Source organism: Rhinolophus sinicus, chromosome 16 (genome assembly GCF_057876585.1).
Source record: "Rhinolophus sinicus isolate RSI-liver-muscle chromosome 16, RSI-T2T, whole genome shotgun sequence".
Classification (NCBI taxonomy): domain Eukaryota; kingdom Metazoa; phylum Chordata; class Mammalia; order Chiroptera; family Rhinolophidae; genus Rhinolophus; species Rhinolophus sinicus.
The window spans coordinates 12,189,188-12,212,996 of record NC_142516.1 but is presented as its reverse complement, the minus strand read 5'-3'; the positions used below and the strand labels follow the sequence as shown (position 1 = coordinate 12,212,996).

General features: G+C 51.1%; 1 protein-coding gene across 5 annotated transcripts in view; it reads left to right on the top strand.

Moving 5' to 3' along the window:
* The window catches only part of GSN (gelsolin), a 52,427-nt gene that overhangs the window by 19,634 nt on the left and 8,984 nt on the right, over window positions 1-23,809 (top strand). For 3 of the 5 annotated variants that reach the window (XM_019731226.3, XM_074330944.2, XM_019731223.3), the window contains 9 exons: window positions 7,884-8,088; window positions 8,825-8,979; window positions 13,566-13,727; window positions 15,282-15,431; window positions 16,580-16,669; window positions 18,871-19,003; window positions 20,283-20,371; window positions 20,546-20,761; window positions 22,663-22,796. In XM_019731226.3, coding sequence (XP_019586785.1) covers window positions 7,893-8,088; window positions 8,825-8,979; window positions 13,566-13,727; window positions 15,282-15,431; window positions 16,580-16,669; window positions 18,871-19,003; window positions 20,283-20,371; window positions 20,546-20,761; window positions 22,663-22,796 — 1,325 coding nt within the window. In that variant the 5' untranslated portion in view covers window positions 7,884-7,892. Of the gene's footprint in view, window positions 1-6,184; window positions 6,376-6,425; window positions 6,497-7,883; window positions 8,089-8,824; window positions 8,980-13,565; window positions 13,728-15,281; window positions 15,432-16,579; window positions 16,670-18,870; window positions 19,004-20,282; window positions 20,372-20,545; window positions 20,762-22,662; window positions 22,797-23,809 lie in introns of those variants that run through there. The other 2 variants (XM_074330943.2, XM_019731222.3) reach the window with 2 other exon arrangements.

Below are 23,809 nucleotides of genomic sequence, written 5' to 3'. Positions count from 1 at the left end.
CACTTATGGTCTCATTCCATCCTTTCCATTCGCTTTCGAGAAAGGCACTTTTACACCAGTTTCATACATAAGGAACTTGAGCCTCTCAGAGAGAGAGAAACTTTCCCCAGTGCTCAACTAACAATAATCCTTTATAGTGCATACTCTGCGCCCAGCACTGTGCAAAGCCCCACACGTATTTTACCTTATTAAATTCCCACAACAACCCTAGGAAGGGTATTATAATCCCCATGGTACGGATGAGGAAGTGGAGGCTCAGAGAGCAGAAGCGACCTGCTCACACCACACTTAGGAAGTGGTAGGTCAGGAATTAGGCCCAGATGTTCCTGGCGGGAGCGTCTTTCACAGTCTTGCACGTTGCTTTTCTCCCTCCTGGAAAGCCCTTCGCTCTGTGGAGCCAGGGAGCTGCCTCCTGCGGCTCCTGCTCATCCTGGCTCTGGCTGGGGCCCCCTAGGCACTGCTTTCCCAGGAGGTTTGCAGATGGAGACGGTCCTGCGGCCACAGCGCCTGCAGCTGGGCCTCTGCCCTGCTGCTGATTTGTGCCTGGGCTCCCCTTTCGGCAAGATGAGGGGTGCCGGACGGGCTACGATGTAGTTGTTTGCAGCTGTTTACAGCCGAGCTGCTGGCCCACCGTGTTTCCTTCCCCAGGAAAGGGGAGACAGACTGTGAAGTGGGCCGTGGCAAGAAGGGCGCTGGGCTTGCACCCATGGCCAAATCTGGCAGCTTCCAGGGCACGGGGTCAGGAAGTGGCAGGGCCTGGCCCCTTCCGAATGTCCTGCCTTGGCTCTCAGCACTAGGTGGGCTTGCCTCCAGAAGCTGGGAAAGGGCCAGTGGCTTTGGTCCCTGGGATAGTCGGCCTCCTAGAGGTGGCTTCAGCCAAACCCCACTGGCCATCTCCCCAAAAGCTGTCCACACCCAGGATAGGCTGGGCCCACACAGAGATCCAGCTGGCCCTTAGCGTGAGCGCTGTCCTGGCAGGGACACAGGCCTCAGCTCTGGTCTGGTCACCAAGGGCCCTGGGGCCTCAGTCTGTTCTGCCAGGGACTCGCTGTTGATTCTGAGAAGTCCCAGTCTTGTTCTTGGTGTCACCATCTACAAAGACAGGAAGCCTAATGAACATGGCTGCTAATGAGTCCTGCGCTGAGCAATGGCCCCCAACACTACCTTTGCTCCAGAGCTCCCAACTGCCCTGCAACTGGACACCGCTATCCCTGTTTACAAATGAGTCACCCAAGGCTCAGAGGGGGAAGTAACTTGCTCCAGGTGACATAGCCCAGACCTGAACTCAAGAATCTCCCTGTGGAGTCTGTAACCTTTCTCCTGCTCCACTGTTCCCACATGGTATACAGATGCTGAATAAAAGCCTCTGCAAAGAAACCAGATAGTTCAAGAAGAAGCGTTCTAACTTTTGGGGAGCTCTTACCGTGTGTCAGGCCTTGGGCCTCCTCACTGCCTCGTGAGCTAGGTATCATTCTCCCAGTTTTTTAGATAAGAAAACTGAGTCACTTCAAGGAACTGAGTCTCCCAAATTCTAAAACACACATCCTTTCAGGTCCACGGGGGCTCTCCAGACCTGCCTGCGGCCCTGTCCAGTTTCACTGAGTTTTATAACTTGCTTCTTTGTTTACCATTGTCCCAATTAGCAAAATCCTGGGCCAGCGGGGCGGGTGTTCCCAGGAGGACCCAGAGAACAGCAAACAAACTCCGGGAGGCTTCCCATGAGTGGCCAGCTGCTGGGAAATCAGAAACAACTGTGTTTGGGGTGAAGAGAAAAGAACAGGGCGGCGTCTTCCAGCCCTGGCCAAGGCCTTTTGTACACTGTGGCCAGGGGCGGAGGGTGAGGCCGCCTCCTCCAGGCTCTGGTAGCTGCCCTGGGACACCAGAGAGACACGGAGACTAGCCTAAGGTCACAGAGGAGGTAGGGCCGAAGCCCGTGGCGGTCCTGGGTCCAACTACAGGGGAAGATTGTGGGCTCTATGGCTTCTTCCTGTGGCAGACACTGAAAAGCTGCCTACTGTGTGCATGGTACCGGGCAGGAGCCAGGAACAACCAAGACCAGGGGACCTCTGGGGTCCAGAGAAGGGCAGGGTTGAGGGTGTGCTCACAGAGTGAGTGGCAGCAGAACCAGGCTGCCTCTCAGCTCACAGTAACCATGGCTGACCTGAGTGCCCATGAGTGGCATCGGATGTAGGTGTCAGGCCATCGTCCACTCAGTGGCCACAGCCTGAACTTCTTCCTAAGACATGCCTTTGTCCTGGGTGCTCACACAGGTGTGTGGAGGGCAGAGGGCTTTTCCGGTCCAGCCTCCTGCCCTGGCCTGGGGGGTGTGGTGGGGACGGCTGCCCCAGAGACTGCTGGCTGCCAGGCATGGCTTGCCTTTGGCTGATTTAGCAACTGCAACCCTTTACCTGGAAAGGACACTTGCTCCCTGCCCGGGCTGGATGGTGCCAGGAGGCCCTGCTTTTCTCCCCAGACAGACCTTAGAGACTAGAGCCAGCCACACTTGTGTCTGAGTCTCAGGAATGCCTCTTTCCAGCTGAGTGGCCCTGAGTAAGTGACCGAACCTCCCTGAGTCTGTTTCCCCATCTGTAAAATGGAAATTTTAATGTCTATTTCCCTTGGTTGCTATGAGGAGACTCAGTCTTGGACCCCCCTCTCCTTTCCTTCCTCTTTTCTCCCAGAGATGTCTGGGCCCAGAGGAGAGGTAGCATGGTGATGGCAATGCTTCCTTCTGCAGGACAGGTGCTGGACTGTCAGATTCAGAAGTACCTGTACAGGTGACCTGGTCCAGTACCATTTTACAGATAAGAACCTTGAGGCTCAGAGACATGTAGGTTCTGGATGTGGTTGCACAGCCAGGATCTGGGAATGCTGGAGCTGGAAATAGCACAGGGACCTATCTCATCTTTTGCAGTGGAGACCCCAAGGCTCAGAGAGGGGCAGTGACTTGTCTCAAATCACGCAGGAAGTCAGTGACAGAGCCAGGTCTAGCAGTGGGGCCTCTTCCTTTCTACCTTGGGGTCTACCTTGCCCCTCTCTTGCACCCAAGTCCCCCACTCTCCTGAACTCATACATCCTCTTCCAGGCAGGGAGCAGCACAAGACCATGTTGCCCCCATGACAGGCTCCACACATCTCTACCAAGTAGAGTTTCCAGGCTGTGGGCTCCCGGAGGGTGGGGCCCAGGGCCCATTCACCAGGTCTCCAATGCTGAGGGCCCAGGCTCCAGAGCTACTCAGATGTGGCAGGCAAAGCTGCAAGGCCTTTGTGACCATTAACCTGAGGGCCAGTGACCCTGGGCTGCTTGTCAGACCCCCGTGCCCAAGGCCACACCCTCCGTTAATCACCCAGTGGGGAGGTCAGAGCCACAGTGCTCCAAGAAGGGCCTGCTGACCCGGGCCAGCCTCCAGCTCCAATTCACTCTGGGGGCTGGGATGACAAGGACATTTCTTTTTCCTACTTGTTTGGATTTTCCAAATTCTCTAATGAGCAGGCATCACTATATATTTTGAAAAGGACTTCTTTCTAGATCAGTGTTTCATTAAAAAACATCAATTGCATTGGATACATATTTGTAAATAGTTTCAACTCCTATAGCAAGTTTTCTTTTTTTTCCCCAGCAAGTGTATTGAGGTGTGAGTTACATACCATAACAACTCACCCATTGTAAGCATACAGCGCATTGATTTTTAGTAGATTTTTCAGTTGTGTAGTCATCCCCATAATCCAGTGTTAGAATGTTGTCATCACCCTAAAATGTGTCCTCCTGCTGACTGCAGTGATCGAGGGGCTCACTGCAGCCTCAGGCTATCACAACAGTATCAGAGGAGGAAATTCTCCTTTCTCATCTCTTCCAAGCAAACTGCCGTGACAGTTTGGCATTTGTCCTCCTTGACTTTTGAGGGATGTGTGCAAACACAGACACCCTTATAAAAAAGCAGAGAGGAGTCATACTGCAGTCGTACAATTTGCTTTTTTTCCCTTGGACAGCTCTCCGTGCTTGAGTGCCTACTATGTGCCAGGCACAATCACATCTAGCTCATTGTGTTTTCACAGCTGCAGAGTGGTCCGTTGTATGGCACCGCCGTAATTTATTTAACCAGGACATTTGGGTCCTTTCCAGTTTTCCTCAAACAATGCTTCAGTGAACATCCTTGCACATATATTTTTGTGTTCCTTTGTAAGTAATTCTGAAGAAAGTGGATCTGTTGTTACCTCGTGTGTTTCGAATTTGGATAATCAAATTACTACCCAAAGAGGTGAAGCCAGTTGATGCTTCCATCAGAGCATATGACAACTGTGGGTTTTGTTTGTTTATTTGTTTGTTTGTTTTACAACTGTGGGGTTTTTATAATCACCCAAATGCCTAAAGAGAGGGAAGAACTGTCTGAACTTAGGCCTGAACTGGCCCACTGCAGGCTCCCTGGGCCAGGGCCTAGACAGACAGAGAACTTGGCATCTCTCTGTGGCGCCCCACAGACACCCAGATATAAAGTTCAGACTCTTCAGTGTAGCGCCCTGTGAACTCCTGCCGCCCTCTCCCGCCTCATCTCTTTTTCCCTGTGTTTCAGACTGGACCCCTCGTTATTCGCTGCGTGTGGTTTGTTTGCTTGCCCTTTGTCCATGCTGTTCCCTCCCTGAAAATGCCTTTTCTTCTTAGGCTCCCTCCCCCTTGTCCTTCAACGCCCTGGTCACAAGTTCCTTTCTCCATGAAGTCTTCTTACAATCCTTACGATCTGAACCATCTCTGTGTGTGTGTTCCCTTAGCCCTTTATCTGTCCCACAGACCCCCTTCTGTAGAAGGAAGTTGTGGAGGGCGGAGGTCCAATTGCCACTGATTAGATAGAAGCTGGGGCTCCAGGAGGGGCTGGGACAGGGGACCATAGCTGTGGGGAAGGGGACGGGAACTCCCATTTACCTGGTTGCAGGCCAGGCCATTTTCACACATACACAGAGATTGATTTAGTCCTCAGCAACCACTGTACCCATTTAGTAGATGAGGAGACAGGCATAGAAAAGGAAAGTAACTTACACACAGTGGTGGGAGTCAGAGCCAGGTCTCCAAATCCCCATTTCTCTTTCCTGACGTCCCACCAGGCTCTTGGAAGATGGGGAGATCTGGGATGCAAAGAGAACTTGGAAATAGATAAGTAGTGTGATGGGAGGGAGGAGAGAGGGATTGGCAGGATTAAGAGAGTCTGAAGAGTCCTCCTAATGCAGTGACTCTGCCTCACGAGTGGGAGGGTGGAGCAATGGGAAGGGAGCCTGGGAGTGGGGACAAGGCTTAAAACCTCGTCTTCCCCAGGGGGAGCCACTAGATAGGACCTAGAACTGAAAAAACAAAACAAAACACACACAAAAAACCCCAAAACAAAAACAACTACAATACGCAACAGAATTTGTTATTTAGGACATGAAGGTAAACACTGAAATCATCAGCTAAAGGGGGTAGATAGAAGTGGTTGCCCCTGGGGAGAAGTAACTGTACAAATATGTGACTTTAAGCTTTGATAAAAAATAAGTTTTAAAAAATGAAAACTGTTGAAAAATAAGGAAAGAAGGGCAGTCTTGAATGCAGTAGAAGAACGTGCAACTGCAGGAGTGGAGAGGTCTGCCAGCCCCCGCTAAGTTCTGTTTGCTCCCGGTCCAGTCGGCCCCTAGCTACTGGGAGTTGGGCCACCCAGACTGATTGGGTTCAAATCTTAGCTGCACCACGTCCTGCTGTGCAGGTGGCTGGGCCATTCGCAGCAGTTTCCCCCCCTCTGTAAAATGGGCCTGCCGATATACCCACTCTGTAAAGGATGTCTTGTGTCAACCTTCTTATGAGGCGTGGGGAACCTACAATAAGTCCTGGAGATGTTAGGTGCGGAGGGGGAGGGGTCTTGCGTGGGTCTCACAGGTCGCTGAGCTGGGCTCCCTGCCATTCGTGAATTCGCCCATTTAGTATCCATAGACTTAGCGCCTGCTGTATGCCAGCCCCTGTGCTTGGTCTCTGCCCTGGAGCTGGGGTGAAGGGGCGGCCGCGCCCAGTCGGTTTGGTCCGATGGGAACCCCGATGTCTCCAAAATCCAGGCCAGGTCCCCGCCCCTCCTGGGCCCCGCTGGGGCCCAACCCTGCCCCGCGCCCTCCCTGCAGGGCGTTCCCGGCTTGGATGCGATGGGCGGGTGGCTACTTAAAGTGAGCGACCCGAAGGCGGTGGCTGCTCACTGGGTCTTCTGCTGCCATCGCTGCCATGGCTCCGCACCGCTCTGCGCCCGCCCTGCTCGGCGCGCTGGTCCTGGCGCTGTGCGTGCTGTCGCCGCCTGCCCGCGCGGCCACCGCGGCGCGGGGGGCGGCCCAGACATCCGCGCCCCAGGGGCGTGCGTCCGAGGCGCGGGTGAGTGTCCAGGGGGACCGGGGGCTCCCAGAGTAACTCTCTATTGTAAGTTCTTGCAGATACAGCGCTAGGAAAAGGGGAGTAATTCAGGTCTAGAATGGAAAAACTGTTTTGTTGCTTTGTAAGTATCTCTTGCTGCTTCCTGGGCTCCCGTTGATGGGGGTGGGAGCCTCGGGGACCTGGCTGTTAACCTCCCTAGAGGCTAACCTCACCTTGGCCGGATTTCTTTTCCCTCGCCGCCTTCTGTTGTCTTATCCATCCCTGCTGCCTGATTTCTCCTTTTCCTCATCTAGTTTTTCCTTCCCTCTGCCTGATTTCTCTTCTTCCCTCTTCTTATTTCTTCTATTTCAGATTCCTCTTTCTCATCTGCTATTTCCCTCCCTCTCCAATATTTTCTCCCTTTGTTTTGTATGATGTCACCTCTGTGTGCTTATTGTCGTTACTCTTATTTATTCACCCCTCTCTGATATCTCCTCTGTCCTGTCTGGTTTTTCCTCTTCTCTCCTGGTTCCCTTTTGTGTTTCTTCACCCCTCTGCCTGAGTTCTCCCTGTCTGGTTTCTCTGACTTCTCCCACCAGATCTGTCCTCCGGCCAGGTGACCTGTGCCTGCTGATTCTGCCCTTTGGCCTCAGGCTAACCGTCTCACTCTGCTCCATCTCTAGCCCCCTGCATGTCTGATGGCCTTTGCCCCATTCTTGACCTCCTTATCTCCAACAGGCTCGGCAGACCCCAGCTGCATCCTCTGCCTTTTCTAAGAAATGGGACTTGGGGATGGGGTGTTGGGGGGGCAGGAGGGAGGAGGCAGACAGCGCAGGAGGCCACTTGGGCTAAGTCATTTAGGCCCTTCTTGGGGATGTGATGGGGGACATGGACAGGGCATGGGATACCTTCCCATTTCCAAAGAGCAAAAACAAACAGGCTGTGTGACCGTGGGCCAGTCCCCTCCCCACTTTGGGCCTCAGTTTCCCCATCTGCAGAATGGGGTTGGATGAGGAGCTTTCTGAAGACCCTTCTAGTTCTAAGAGCCACTGAGGATGCTGGAAGGGAACAATGCTGAGCTCCTGGAGACCCCCAGCGTTATCACTGCCGTCTGAGGGGCTCTTTCCATGGCCCCAGAGCTCATGCTCTTGGAGCTTGGGGCAATCCCTGCCATGCCATTTTCTGGCTGGGGGTCCTTGGCAGAGTCACTTCACCTCTCTGTGCCTCAGCTGTCCCATCCAATTGGCACTAAGAAGGGAAGGAGAAGGGAGGTAGAGCCCTTTGTCGCCCCATCATCGGAGAACTGATTACTCTCTGGCCAAGGACAGGGTTTGGAGCCTAAACTCTTCCCTGTTTGCTCACTCCTTGAGACAGCGGTTGTAGAAGGGGTTAGACTTGCCTCGGGGGGTGGGGAGAGTCAGAGGCTCAAGTGGGATGCTCTTGGTGCTGGAAACCACCCTCCCTCATGCCCGGGGTCTCTCCCCGCCAGGGCCCCGGCCCCTGCTCAGGCTCCGCCCTGTCTCTTCCAGCCCGGCAGCATGGTGGTGGAACACCCCGAGTTCCTCAAGGCCGGAAAGGTGCCTGGTCTGCAGATCTGGCGTGTGGAGAAGTTCGACCTGGTACCTGTGCCCCCCAACCTTTACGGAAACTTCTACACAGGCGATGCCTATGTCATCCTGAAGACAGTGCAGCTGAGGAACGGGAACCTGCAGTATGACCTGCACTACTGGCTGGGTGAGGCCGGCCCCCACCCCAGGCCCCACTCCCATAAAGCACAGACTTAGAGGCATGGTCCCCAGGGGGACGCCCATGGGAGCTAAGTGACTACTGAGCATCAAGTAGGTCCCAGGCCGTTGGCTGGTGATTATGTGTCCCCAAACTCTAGCGCCAGCCTGCCCGAGTTCAGAGCCCAGCCTTGCCCTTTGGCAACGCACTCAGTCCCTCTGGAAAGTGGACATGATGGCAGTGCCACACTACCTCAGAGGGCTGTTGGGAGGGGTAAACGAGTTAGTGCAGCACTCAGAATTGGGGGTGACTTGGGGACCCTGGACCTGCTCCACACATTCCCTGGCTCGTCTCCAGCCATGCCTCAGTTTACCCTTCAGAGTTGGGAGCCTGGAGTCCCTGCCACAGCTCTGTAGTGTGACTGTAAGTCCTGCCCCTACTGAGCCTCAGTTTCCTAATGTGTGAATTGAGCCCTTGCTCCCAGGCCTGGCGTCACGCTCAGGAGGCCTGAGAGTGAGTGCGGGGCAATGCGGGAGAGAGGTGAGGGGGGGGAACGTGTCAGAGCTGAGAGGACTCAGAGACCATGGAGTCCGGCCCCCACTTCCCCCACTACGTAGCTGGATTAACTGAGGGGCTTGCCCAGTTGGTACAGCCAGGCCTGCTCCATGCTGGGGGCTCCAGAGTCCTCCACAGGAGGCTGGGACCACTCCAGAAGCCAGGCTTACGCTGCTCGAATGTCGTCTAGGCAATGAGTGTACCCAGGATGAGAGTGGAGCAGCCGCCATCTTCACCGTGCAGCTGGACGACTACCTGAATGGTCGGGCCGTGCAGCACCGCGAGGTCCAGGGCTTCGAGTCGGCCACCTTCCTCGGCTATTTCAAGTCTGGCCTCAAATACCAGGTGGGTCCTGGGCGGCAGGGACAATTGCACCAATGGCAGGACATGTTCAGGCCCACCCATCTTTCAGTCTTGTGGGGTGATGTCAGCAGACAGGTCAGAGCTCAGCCTTTGGAGTTGGCCAGCCCTGGGTTTGAATCCTGGACCCTTCCTAGCTGTGTGACCTTGGACAAATCACAATTCCTCTGTGAGCCTCTGGTTCCTTATGTTAAAATGGAGAGAAGAAAGTTCCCCATCGTCTCACAGAGTTGTCTTCCTAGCCCCAGTAGCAAGGTGTGGGCCATGGGTGGAAACCTAGTCCCTTGCTTGCCAGGGGCGTGGACCTAGTCCTATTCCTGCACCCCTTAGATTTTTGGCCCTGCCAACAGAGTGCCCATGTTAGATATTTGAAAGGGGCACCTTTGATGACGTTCTTCTTTCTGTTCGTTAGAAGAATCCCCCTTGAACTTGAACTCTGAAGAATCTGAACCAACACAGATCTTTCCCTCAGTCCCCAGCCAGGTGGGGCTGAGCAAAGCCAAGCTAGGAGTCCTGAGAAGCTGTGCCCTAATACGCTGTGTGACTTCTGGCAGGCCACTTGGCCTCCTTGAGCCTCCTTCTCCTCTCCGGTAACACAAGAGCCAGTTGTACCTGCCCTTCAGGCCTGGGGAGAGGATTTGGTAAAGGTGTAGCTGGGAAATGCCTTGCACAGGGCTTGGCTTGGAAGGGCTCAGGAAAAGCTGTAGTTTTGCAGAGCTGGGGTTCTCTTTGGTCGGGACAGGGAGAGGATCACAAGCTTTGATAGCCAAATGGACCTTAATGTCAGAGTCCAAATCTCTTATTTTACGGGATAGAGGGGAACTGAGGCACAGAGAGGTTAAACAACTAGTCCAGGGTTACACAGCAAGTCAGTCCCAGAGCTAAGACCAGAACCCAGATCTCCTGACTCCCAGCATTCTTTCCACTACACCAACCTGCCTCTCAAGCCAAGTCTGTGCCACTGATGTGTTGCGTGACTTTATAGAAGTCATTGTCCCTCTCTGGACCTCAGGGTCCTCTGTGGTGACCCTTTCTGCCCAGGTGAGGCACAAGGAATTGGATGATGGGAACATGCTGGTGAGACGGAGATAGGGGCAGGGTGTATCCTGGGAACAGGGCCTCAGCTCTGGGCTGGGCAGAGGTGGGCTGGATTCCCGGGAGCCTACCAGCGCCCCATGTCTGCCAGTTCACTGGTGCTCACAGCTGCTAATCCTGAGCTGTCCGGCTCTACCTTCTACTTACAAAGCCCCTTCTGGGGCTTATACCTTGGTACCTTGGGACCCTTGGTACCTTGAAGGAGAGGTAAGAAGGTTGGGACCCAGGCCTCTGACCTGGAGAAGGACCAGGCTTTTTTGCAGCTCCTGGACTAGGGAGCGGAAAGAGCACTTGACCAGGAGCCAGAAAGATTAAGGGTTCTGGTCCCAAGGCCACTCTTGTAACTGCTTTGAGGCTTTGGGCCAGTTGTGTGCTTCTGGGTGTGTGCCCTGACACATTCCTCATTTGTCATCCATTCAGCAAACATTGATCATTTATATGATAATTGGGGTGGCTGTTTAGCTCAGTTGGTTAGAGCGTGGTGCTAATAACACCAAGGTTGCCAGTTCGATCCCTGCATGGGCCACTGTGAGCTGCGCCCTCCTTAAATAAATAAATAAATAGCGCTGCTTATTGTTGCTGTGTGGACAAGTTAAGCAACTTGCACAGCTGGTAAGGGATGGAGCTGGGATTCAAACCTGGGTGTGAAGGGCTAGCATGGAGCTGGTTCACAGTGGACATTTCTAGGTCTCCTGGTCTCTGATCTTAGCTCAGGTAGAGCCTAGGTCATGTTTAGCAAGGCTCCCCCACCCTCCGGGGATTTTTTCAGGATGTTCTTGGACCAAACTCAGGAATGGTCCAGGGGGCGGGTTCCCAACCTGGGCCTGGATTTGGGACATCAGTTCTGGAAGACCCTGTTCCTGGTGAAAATATGAGTTCCAAGGCCGATCCTGTTTTCTACCTTCTGCCAAGTCCTCCGGCTGCCCCCGCACTTGGCTGGCCCAGCCCAAGGTTCTGGCCTGGCGCCCTTATCAATTATAGATCCCCAAGGAGCAGAGCTTGTTACGCAAGACTTGTTTCTGTGAAAGCCTGCACCTCAGAGCCAATTCTGTCCTCGGTTGTGAGAAGGGGCAGGGAGGGGACAGGAGATACTAGAGAGGGCTGTCACAGGGCCTGGCTCATCTTGTTCTGCAACCTATAACTCCTTTTAAAAGTTGCTGCACTTTTCAGAATCCGTTGATCCCGTCCCCATCAACCCCCGCCCCACCCCTCCTTCTTTTCCTCCTTCTTTCTCTGTTCTCAGACAGAACCCTAGAGACCCCTCCGGGCTGGGTTATTTGAAACTCTTTATTCAAACAATCTGGGCTGGGCTGGGTTGATCCGTTTTTTCTTTGTTTTATAGACAATTTAACATTTAAAAAAATATAAATCTTTATAAATTTTTCCTTCTTCTGACTACAAGAGTGATACAAGCTTATTGTGAAATATCAAACATAGAAACACAGGTTTTGAAAAGTAAAAGTCCCCTATGATTGGAGATGTACCCCAAATGGTGGGTAGTTTTTCTCTCTCTCTGTATATGAACATATAGATATGTATATTCATATACATATAGAACTATATTTGGAAAGTAGCTTTTAAAACAATTTATCCTATTGAATTTTTTTCCAAGTAATTTGATGTCAATCTCTGCCCACCTAATGATTAGACCATATAAAGCAACAATCAATCCTAAAGATTACAGTAGAAGTGGAAAAGAGTGAAAATTTCAAAAAATTTCTGTCCCCTGTGGTTATAGATCCACCAATGTCTTCTAAGAGCTTTTCTTTTTTCTTTCTTCCTTTTTTTTCCAGTTTTTTTGTTTTGTTTTTGTTTTTACATTTTTCTTTTCTTTTTTTTCAGAGCTTGGTTTTGTTGTTTTTTGTTAACTAGTCTTTCCAGGTCTAATTTTCTTGATCAGAGGAATTAATTTATCAGGAAGTACACACCCACAATAATTAAAAATCAATTAATCTTTTATAAATTTATATACAGAGAATTTATTGGAACCAAGATTTATGACATAAAAGAACCCATTTTCTTGTAAAAAAAAATGTTTCTTTTTTTTAAACATCAAATATAAGGCCTGCTTGAACAAGTAAAATATTTCAGAGATGTACTAAAAAAAGTTAAGGGTCTTTTCCCCTGTCTCCCCATTCCTTGTCTCTGAGGAATCCATTGAAACAGTGAGACTTTTCAGATCCACTGTCTCTTTACCTCCAGCTGAATGAAGTCCCCAGGTCAGGGCTGCCCACAGACACTCAGTAGTCCCTGGGCTGGCAGACTTGGGCACGGCCGGGTTCCTGGAAGGGCAAATTGAGGGGTAAAACCCAGCACTGCCACCAACTAGCTGGGACCCTGGGCATGGGACTTACCCTCTTAGCACTTGTTTCGTTGCCTGTGAAGTGGGGTAATGAGAGTCCCTACCTCAGGGCTTGTTGTGAGAACCACATTGCATGTCCATAAAACAGATGCCCTAGCCCATGGCAAGGACTTAGTGAGTGGCATCCTCTGCAGTCATTAGCAGGTGAGCGCAGGGCGTTTCATCTTCTCTTCACCTGCCCTCCCTCACCTGCCCCCCAGCAGCAGGGCCATTGAAGCAGGGCAGAAGACGGCTCTGTGAACACCTTGGCAACCCTGCTGAGCCCCAGGGGATACTCTCGAAAGGCCTCATGCTTGTACTATGAAAGGCCACCAGGGGCCGCTCCACTCACAACTGGAAAAACATTACTTGAAAGACTGCCCTGAACAGTTGCCTTGTTCCTGCCTCCCATCCTGAGTGACCCTAGTGACCTTTGCTCTAAGAAAGCCTGATATTGGGGGAAGAACCTGTCGATTCAGTCACACCTGGGTTTGAATCCTAGCTCCAGCACTTCCTCGCTGTGAGATCTTATGCAAGTTCCTTCACTTCTGGGCTTTATTTTCCTTATCTGTAAGATGGGATAGTGACACCTGCCTCATACATGATGCAAAATGCCCTGCATGGTGGGCATTATCATTTCACAAACGTTTCCATATTGTTTACTGTGTGTCGACATAATAGGAACCCAGTTAAAACTCGCTCCCATTGTCCCCTTGCTCTCATGGAGTCTGTGTGGCAAGAGTCAGACTTGGCTTCGCTCTGCAAAGGGAGGCAGCAAAGAGGGGCCTGGACAGGGTGGCCGCATTTCTGGCCCTAGTGGAAGCCTTTTTCTTCCACCGCCAGGGAACCTTTTCCTTGCAGAATGTCTTGGGGACTAGGGTTCCTTAGAACACCCCTTGGGAAATGCTGGTTTTGAGAAAGAAGTGTTTGCAGCTTTTGATTCAGGAAAATGGCCCTGTGTTCTTGTCAGTGGAGTATAAGATTCAAAAGGACGACAAGGTGTAGTGGTAGGGAATCTGCTGGAAGGCCACTGGTCCACAGCCAGAATTTCCTTCAGCTCAACCCTATTCTTTTCCCCCATATCTGCTTCTTTGGACCCTCTCCCCGAGACTGACGCTATCTCTTGACCCAACAGAAAGGAGGCGTGGCATCAGGATTCAAGCACGTGGTACCCAATGAGGTGGTGGTGCAGAGACTCTTCCAGGTCAAAGGGCGGCGTGTGGTCCGTGCCACTGAAGTACCCGTGTCCTGGGAGAGCTTCAACAATGGCGACTGCTTCATCCTGGACCTGGGCAATGTGAGTCTGCCCTGCCTTTTCCCAGGGGCCACTGAGGTGCTTCTGGCCTGGCTCCGGGAGGTAGACACACCCATGTTAACACATGCAAAGGCATGAACAGGGCAAGCCACAGGAACAGCAGCCCCCATGCACACACCTGCTCTACGCATGAGTCAGACACACCTGCAAAGACTGAGGTACAGATGTGCCCGGCATGCATGGACTCCCACACGTGTAGACTCAGCCCATCATATACATGCCAACAGACCTCGGGCACAGTGTACTCAGACTTTGATTGATATACAGACTCTCTGACATATTGTGTTCATATACACATCTGCTGTACCTTTTTACATATAGTCACTCACTTCCAAATACATGGAAGGCATGTACAAAAACTATAGGCTCTTGCCCACCAAGCATGGACATGGCTCCACAAGTGGGTTTGGGTGTATTGTTCAAGGACCCACATATGTGTGTGTTGGACGTGCAGTTACACATTCACAGCTGTATATGGCAATGTGTGTGGGGTGCACTTACCCAGGCCCACCATACAGATGTGTGATGCTTTGTACCCATTCCTCCCAAATCCGCATGCACTCATACCTGTAAATGGACACGGCAGACATTCCACCCCAAGCTCATGTATACACGTGATGTACTGTTATGCAAATGTGGGCACACACTTATTGAGTGTAAGCTTTTATTAAAGGGTTATAGGCACAGAGAAGCGTGTGTGAATCCTGAATGCACACCTGTATGGATTTCACAAAGTGAACACCCATATAACCAACACCCTGATCAAGAAACAGAACCTCACCAGCCCCCAAAAGGCCCCTCCTGTCCTCTTTGAGTCCCTTCACCCCCAAGGGTAACTACTACCCTGAACTCTCTCAACAGCACAAAGTAGTTCCGCCTGATTCTGAACTTGATGTACATGGAACCGTGCTTTTTTATGTTTGACTTCTGTTCTGCATTCTGCTTCTGAGGTCCATCCACATTGTTGCCTTTAGCTGTAGATTGTTCGTTCTTCTTGCTACGTGCGATTCGATTGGCTGAATATGCCACAATTTATTTATCCTTTCTGTTTTCTAGTTTGGGGCTATTATACATGGTACGGTTCAGAACCTTCTTATTAGAACAGGTTCTGACTGAGAACAGCTCTTTTGGGGAACATCTGGGTGCACTTTTGTTGGGTATGTTCCTAGAAAAGGGATTGCGGGCTCATAGGATCTCGATAGACTGAGCTTTCGTAGCTGTGGCCAGATGGTTTTGCAAAGTGGTTGTAGCAATTTCCACTCCCACCAGCAGGCAAACATTGTTATACACATTCTCTGTGTAGTTTCACCTGTGAAAAAACACGTATCCCGAGCCATGCACTCACATACCCTGGTGCACATGGATCACACCCGTTGCCCTTAGATGTGTGCATGTGTACACTCCACCCCCCTCACCTGGGCCAGCAGAAAACAAGGTGAGCTTACACACACCACACTGTTTCCTCCTGACCTTGTTACTGGGCAGGGCTTATTCAAAGGCTGGGGCGCTGCCTTACATGGGGTCCCTGTCTTACAGAACATCTACCAGTGGTGTGGCTCCAACAGCAACCGATTTGAGAGGCTGAAGGCTACACAGGTGTCCAAGGGCATCCGGGACAACGAGCGCAGTGGCCGAGCCCAAGTGCACGTGTCTGAGGAGGGCGGCGAGCCTGAGGCAATGCTCCAGGTACCGACAGCCGCATCCCAGGAGTGCAGGGGGGGTGCCAAGCCTGGGAAAGGATGCTGTTTACTTTCTTCCAGTCAGTAGGCAACTTTGAGGTGAATTTGTTTTTCTACCAAGCTGGAACTCGCTAGAAAGTGGGGAAGAACAGCTTCCCTCACCACTCCCAGACGCCCCTGGGAGGTGGGCTGGAATCCAGGCCCTGCTGTTTTCTAGGGTTTAAGCCACACCCTCCAGCTGGGAGGGCCAGGTCCTCCCAAGGAGCCAAGGAGGAGAGTCTCAGCCTCTCTTGAGGGCAAGCCTCATGCTGACGCCAGGTCAGAAATATACGCCTGAGACCCAATCCCCTCTTTCCTCTTCTGACCATTCCTGGTAGTGTGTGGCCCATTTAGTCAACTGCGTGGTGCCATCACCAGCCATTTGGCTTTGCAGAGGCAGAGTTCACCAGGAAAACGGGGAGACCATGAACTCTGCTCCATGCCACTTGGCTCCTCCTTGTGTTGAGTTACAGGTTTTAGGACGAGCAGATGGTGACTGTCATGGGGAGGAGACTGGACACCGACCGTGGCTTGGGAGGGGCAGTGAGCTGGGGCTGTTGGCAGAGGTAGACCAACATGGAAGAGTAAAAATCGGCTCTCAAGTCACAGGGATCTGGATTCCAATTCTGATGTGGCCACCTCACAGCTGTGTGAACAAGTCACCTCATCTCTGTGGACTTCAGTTTCCTCTTCTGTAAAACGAGAGTGATAATCTGTGCCTCCTGGTGTGCATGTGACATTAAATGAGATCCCTTAAAGGCACATAGTGGAAGGTGTTCAGTAGCTGTAGTTACTCTTAGAAGGCCAAGGAGGCACCGGTTGAAGGACCGTCCTGGAGACAGAGAAGCAGGACATTCTCAGAACTCTTGGAGACAGGGCTCAGGGAGGAGAGGACTTAACAGGCCGACCTGGTTGAGCTCCATACACAGGAGGCATGTGAAGAGATGCAGGACGTCTCTGGAGAGGGGGTTTTCCCCTAACTGGAGGGTTGCCATCGATGCCTATATGGTCCTTGCCTGCTTGGAGAGCGGGGCTCTCTCAGGAGCCCAGGCCCCTCCCAGGGGGATGAGGCTGCCGGGAGCTCATGGCCACCCTTCCATCTCTCCATCTCTGCAGGTGCTGGGTCCCAAGCCAGCTCTGCCCGAGGGTACCGATGACACAGCCAAGGAGGACGCGGCCAACCGCAAGCTGGCCAAGCTCTACAAGGTGAGCCTCAGCTGCTCTGTCTCCTGGGGTCAGGGCAAGGAGGCAGGGGGCCCGGTCTTTCCGAGCTCTGCTATCTTGAGCAAAATCCACCTGCGGGGTGTGGTGGGGGGCTTGGTTTCTGCCTGTCTCCAGTGGGCACCCGTCTACTTCCTTTGCCTCTTGCATTAAGAATAAGAGAAAGCCATTGACTGTGGACACATCTGTGTCATGTTCCTCTGTGGGGTCTTGGCAGCACATGTCCTCTCTCCGGGCTCAGTTTCCTAGTCTGTAAAGTGGGGAGAAGGGCAGTAAGGTCCACTTTGTAGGATTTCTGGGAGTCCACAGAGAAAACTGATGGGAAAATACTTGGGGAAATACTACAGAAGTGGGCATGTGTGTGTGTGGGGGGGGGCGGGTTATGGTTAATGACTTTATTTATAATTTCTTCCTTGTGATGTTTAAAATTGAATGGAGGCTGCTGTTGAGCTGACATGCTCTGGTCCTGTGGCTGAGACCTGAGACAAAGGCCCGCCGAGTCGTGATACTCATATTGTGCCCTCGGCTTATTTGTGGTAAAATAACAAAACGGGGTGCAGATTCTCATCACGTACAGAGGAAAACCAAGGAGATTTGTGATTTTTATTCTAATAAAGCAACACACACTCACTATAAAACTAAAATAGAGGGCAATACTCAAGAATATAAAAAGAAAATGAAAGTCAGTGCGATTTCACTGGTTTAAGATAACCAGTACTATTTTTTTAAATGTCTTAATTACAAAAGTAACAATACTCAATTAAAAACAAAAATCAACCTCTCCTCCTTCCTCTCCATGGGTTACCATGGATACATGGTTACCATTTTGGTGAAAGAACATCTAGATTACATCCTTCTGTGTCTAATTATATACTTTTCCATCTCTATTTGATATAAATGGATCCAAACTATTTATGCTGTTCTGTGGCCTTTTTCCCCTCAACACAGTCACGAATATCTTTCTGTACTACAGGACCTCCTGGCCCTTTATAACAGCTATGTAGTGTTCTAGTTTACGAACAGAAGAATTTTTGGCAGACCGCTAGTTGATGGACATCAAAGAATATTTCCACCTTTTCTGATTGCAAGCAGTCCCTCTGCACTTGTGCTAAGTATGGCATTAGAGCAAGTTCCCAGACTTGCTGGGTCACAGGCTCAATAGCGAGTCAGTACTGAAAATACTAGTTCTGGAGTCAGACGGCCTGAGTTCAAATCCCGGGACCGGTATTTTGTAGGTGTGCAGGTTGCTTAACCTCTCTGTCTTGGGGTCCTTATCAGTGAAATGGGGATAGTAGTAGAACTATCATAGGGTTGTTGCAAGGATTAAAGGAGTTCTATAATTATGTAAGTGATTGATTATACTAATTGCTTAGACTAGTGCTGGCACATAGTAAGTACTCAGTAAGCATAGAACATTCATTATTTAAACTTCTGATAGATATTACTAAACTACTCTGCAAGGGCTCCCAAATTACCCTCCCCAGGGGTTTGAAAGTTCCTGTGTACCTAGAGCCTTGTCCACACTGGATGTCATTCCTTTGAATTTTGACTAGTATGGTACACTTTGTAAAAAATTTAATGAACTTTTTATTTTGGCATAGTTTTCTAGGTTTACAGAAAAGTTGCAAAGATAGTACAGAGGGTTCTCATATGCCTTTCCTATCCAGCTGCTCATTAACATCTTAACACAACCAGGTACATTAGTCAAAACTAAGAAAGTAACACTGGTTCAATGATATGAACTAAACCACAGACTATTCAGATTTCCCCGATTTTTCATTCCAGATTCCAATCCCATTTATATCTTTTACATTTATTTATTTACTTACTTACTTATTTATTTACTTACTTGCTTACTGAGGAGATTGACTATCTTCTTAGCCAACTACATAATTCTTCTCCTATGCGACCTGAGTTCCTGCATTTTATCTCCCGTCCCTTTCTGGGTGCTGTTTCCGTGTTACACTTGTGTGTAGGTCACAGATGTGGTTGTGACAAAAGAGAAAAGGGAAAAGAAAACCTGAATGTGCCTTAGAGCTTGAGGGTACAAGTCCAGGTGTTACTCTGCAGTGTCCTTCAGGGCTGGGATGCCACCAACCCATGTGTTGGCTTAGGGGTGCCGTCTGGGCAGGCCGAGGTGGTGGAAGTCACTCACATCCTGGGCTCCCTCTGCCTTGTCCCCTCAGGTCTCCAATAGTGCGGGCTCCATGTCGGTGTCGCTTGTGGCTGACGAGAACCCCTTCGCCCAGGGGGCCTTGAGGTCAGATGACTGCTTTATCCTGGACCATGGCAAAGATGGGAAAATCTTTGTCTGGAAAGGTACTGTGGACGGGAAGGGTTCTGACAGGACCCTGGGTGGGAGCTCCTGCAGCCTGGCAGGGTCTTACCTCAGGAGAGAAGGTGGAGTGTGTATTCCAGGTACCCTGAGGTAGTGGCAGGCTCCTGAATGGAAATCAGGACTCATGAGCTAAAAGCCCTGACTTGGCAATTGCAATTGACTCACTGTGTGATCTTGGGTACTTTACTTACTTCTCTGGGTCTCAGATTTCCAATTTGGACTAAAACCAGTGTTTCCCAAATGTGTTGTAATACCAGTTCTCAGAGAGGCTAATTGGCATCATATAAAAAAATACGTAAAAAAATATATAGCTTCATGGTCAAATATGTTTATGGGCAACACTGGGTTAAATGATATTCACAGGTTTGTTTACTGCAGGACTCTTACTAGCCTTTAACTTGCTAATATATGCATGTTGGGGCTTTTCAGAAAGGTGATCTGGTTTCTGTTTGGGAAACTGTGCTAGCGTTCCGTGGAACTCTTTGTGGACTGTCTTGGGTACTTATTGCGGGAGGCTGCTGGGAAACATTGGCCCAGATGTTTCAGAGTGGAGGCGTGGGCATCTCCTCACATGCTCTATTAGTCCAGAGGAAGGGGAGGGGGGCAATGGGTGGCAGAGACGGTGAGAGACAGACGGAACACTTGTGGCTATTCCTGTTACCATCTTGGCTGCTCAGCCTTGGCAATAAGAAGGCTGGAGTCTGAGCTGCCAGGAGCTGGCCAGGCACAGGGAGGCTCGCAGAGTCTGGACACACATCAGACTGTGAAATGGGAGGAGTCCCCCAGCAAGGACAGAAGGCCTAGGGGAGGGGAGGGGGCCCGTGGTGTGTAGGCTTCAGAGGCGATGGGGCAGACACACACAGCTTTCCCACTTGCTGAGTGGCTTTGTTCAAGTCACTTAACCTCTCTGAGACACTGGTTTCCTTTTATGGAAATTGGGACAAGATAATGATCTTTGTCACTTAGTATCAGTACGTGGGTTAAATGAAATAGTCTATGTATTATTCTGAGCACAAAACACACGCTCAGTAAATTGTCCTCAACAGTTGCTGCGGTTGCTGTGATCAGCCAGGACCCCATCTAGACCATAAGGGCTCTAGGAATGGTCATCTCTGGGTGGGGTGGGGGAGCGGTCTCTGGCCTTGGCTGTCCATTGTCTAACAAGAATAAGTGGGGAGGTTTGGTTGCTACTTTCTCTGGCCCATTGGGCATTAGGGCGCAGCAGTAACCCCAGGCCCCTCACCCTCCATCTACCAATAGGCAGGCAGGCCAACACCGAGGAGAGGAAGGCTGCCCTCAAAACGGCCTCCGACTTCATCTCCAAGATGAACTACCCCAAGCAGACTCAGGTGAGTCTGAAGCCAAGTAGGAGAGGGAGAATGGGTCCAGCTGGGGTGGGGTGGGTGTCCTACCCTCGATGTGGGTTGGCTGTCTGAAGCTCCCCTGAGGACCCCTGCTTGGCGGTCCCTGTCCCCAGGGGGACCCGAGCCCAGCCACATCCTGCTCTTCCCCTCCTCTTCCAGGTCTCCATCCTTCCTGAGGGTGGCGAGACCCCGCTGTTCAAACAGTTCTTCAAGAGCTGGCGGGACCCAGACCAGACGGACGGCCTGGGCTTGCCCTACCTCTCCAGCCACATCGCCAATGTGGAGAGGGTGCCCTTCGACGCTGCCACCCTGCACACCTCCACTGCCATGGCCGCCCAGCACGGCATGGATGATGATGGCACAGGCCAGAAACAGGTACCTGGGGGGCTGGGGTGGGCGTGTCCAGGCCCCTCCTTCACTCCCTCCCAGGCCCCTCTGGCCCATGCATGGCGACATGGCCTCCTGCTTCCTTCCCCAAGGACTTTTTTCTATGACGTTTTGACCACAGTACTGGTGAATGAGGTTGTTTTCTCTTAATTTTTACAATCAACATACTCTAAGCACCTACCACCTGCCAGGCCCTGTGCCAAGTGTCTCAGAACCTACTTTGGCTGTGAGGAGTGTCTGGTCTGGGAACGGAGGTGACCACAGCCACAGCTGATTGCTCAGACCTGTGTGGTCAGTGAAGATGGGAGGCAAGCACGGGGATTATGGGAGCAGAGGGAAGACAGCAGGGGCTGAGAGTAGGGTGGATGGGGTAGTCTTCACAGAGATGGGGACACTTCGGTTGGGCCTCAGAGTATGAGTAGGAGTTTGGTGCCAGAGAGGAAGAGTGGGCCCTCCAGGCAGGAGCCGTCCCGGGAGCTTGATGCTGGGCACGTCTTCAAGGCGGGGCCTTGAGTGCTGTGTCCAAGGTTGTGGACTTGAGCCTCTGATGAGCAGGTGCTAGTAAGGGTTTTTTCCTTTTGCTTTCTTTAAAAGCAGAAATGTGACAGGCTCAGTTTTGTGCTTTCAAAGATCGTTGTGAAAATGGATTAGAGGCAGGAAAATGAAGGTAGAGACTCCATGAGGAGATTGTTATAATAGTTTAGCAAAGAGACGACAACCTCGAGACCAGGAAGTTCTCAGTGAAGATGGAGAAGAGTGGGGTGGTGTGCGGGCGATGTTTACGATGAGGTGGGCTCTGTTTCGGGCAAACACTGATTCCATTCCAACATGATAGAAATAGCAAAAGGCTTAATTTTTATTTATTATCGTTTATGTCATTGGTATTATTATTCATTCTTTCATTCATTACTTGAGTGGGAGGGGAGGATGCAGTGAAAATATTCAGGGTAGGGCAGTGTGGAAAGAGCCCTGGCAGCCTGGCTGTGTGACCTTGGGTGAGTTATTTAACCTCTTTGAGTCTCACTTTCCTGACCTGTAAAATGGGGTTTAGTCCCAATCCATCACGTTCAAAACTTTTCAACGTCCAGAGATTTTGGACTTCTGTTTTCTGGGACTTGGAGGGCTCAATGTCTCCGCAGCACCGCCAGGTGGCGCTGCAGGGCCTCATGACCGCCTGGGAAAATCATGTCACCATAGCTCTGCAAAGAGATCTACCAGCAGGGGTCATTCGGAGGTCCTATAGTGAGGGCCCTCCTTCTGGAGGTGGTCTATAAAGTCCAGACAATTCAATAATGATACAGATAATGGTAATATTAGTAATAACAATAATTCTAATAATAAGAGTTGCTGCCCCTACAGAGCTATCAACCTATGCCAGGCTCTGTGCTAGACTTTCATGAATAAACTCACTTGATCCTCACAACAACCTTTCGTGGTAGATATTCTTACTATTCCCATTTTTCAGATGAAGACACTGAGGTTCAAAGAGTTTAAGCAAGTTGTCCCAGGTCACACGACCTCTAAGGAGGTAGAGGCCGATTTGGTTCCAGGTCACATGTTGATTCGTGCCCTCAGCCCTCACTGTGTTATGCTTGCTAAACGCACATTACATACAGCCATGCAGCTACCAGTCCCTACGCTGATCCCTCCAAGGAAGAAGCAGGGGGTGGGTGGGGCAGGGGTTCGGTGTAAGGACCCTCAGCAGGATACCTGGATTTGAATCGAGTGGCTCTGTGGTTTGGACACATTATTTAACTTCAGCCTGAGCTCAGGGGGAGTCACTTATGGAACTCTTGTCCCATTATGGAACCACAACGTGGTTTCCACGCTGGCCTGAGGTGGGGGTGGGGGGGTGCCATACCCTGTTAAGCCCAGCTTTGCTCTGGCAGATCTGGAGAATTGAAGGCTCCAACAAAGTGCCAGTGGACCCCGCCACCTACGGGCAGTTCTACGGTGGGGACAGCTACATCATCCTGTACAACTACCGTCACGGCAGTCGTCAGGGACAGATCATCTACAACTGGTGAGGAGCGGGGGCCGCGTGCTGCGGGGCGGGGCGGGGGCACTGTGCTGATGGCGAGCATGGCAGCAAGGCTGGAGGAGTCAACGGGATGTCTGAGGCTGTGCGGGCCTGGGCCTGAGGTGGGATGGCGCTCTGCTGGGAAGGGCTCTCACCCACAGAGCAATACCGCTTGTCATATTCTTTTCTTTTCAAGTCATGTCAGAAAGCTGAGCATGTTTTTGCTCTGGGTCGTTTTAGAATACCAAGTCTAATACATTTGTTTTCAAGCTGTCTAACACCTTTATAAACTTTCTTTTCCACAAGCTCTTTGCTGCCATTCTTCTCTCCTTCAGAGGTTTTTCTCTTTGCTCCTTTCCCTTCATTCTTTACCATCGGGGATATGGAGGTGTCAAGAGAACCTGAGTTGCCACTGCTGGCTGGTGGGAGGTCGTCAAAGAGCAAAGATCCCCCTGACCCTGGGAGAGCCTGGAGACTGTACCTGGGTCAGTACTGCTGGCTGCAGGGAGGTCGTCAAAGAGCAAAGGTCCCCCTGACCCTGGGAGAGCCTGGGGACTGTACCTGGGTCAGTACTGCTGGCTGCAGGGAGGTCGTCAAAGAGCAGGGGTCCTTTCTGAGCTTCTTCCCCTGCAGCCGGGCGCGGCAAGCGCTCAGGCTCCAGCAGGTCCCCAAACAGGTCCATGGCGGCGGGGTTGGCAGATGCGCAGCCTGTAAGCAGCAGCGGGCACACACCCGTTGTCTTATTTCTTACAAGGACTTTTAAGCTATTCTTATAAAACATCGCATGGCTGTTGTAGGAGATGTGAATAGGGACGGAATAGGGAGAAACAAGCAGAAAATCTCTTCCACCATTCCTCTCTAACTACTGCACACCCAGGTATTTACCCTCTCACCCACTTCCTAATTAAAAATTATTTGTAACTCTTTAAAAATAGATAATGCATTCATGTAATTAAAAAAACAAAAACAGGATAAAAAGGTACCTGTTCTCACCCCGTCCCTCTCCAACATGTTCT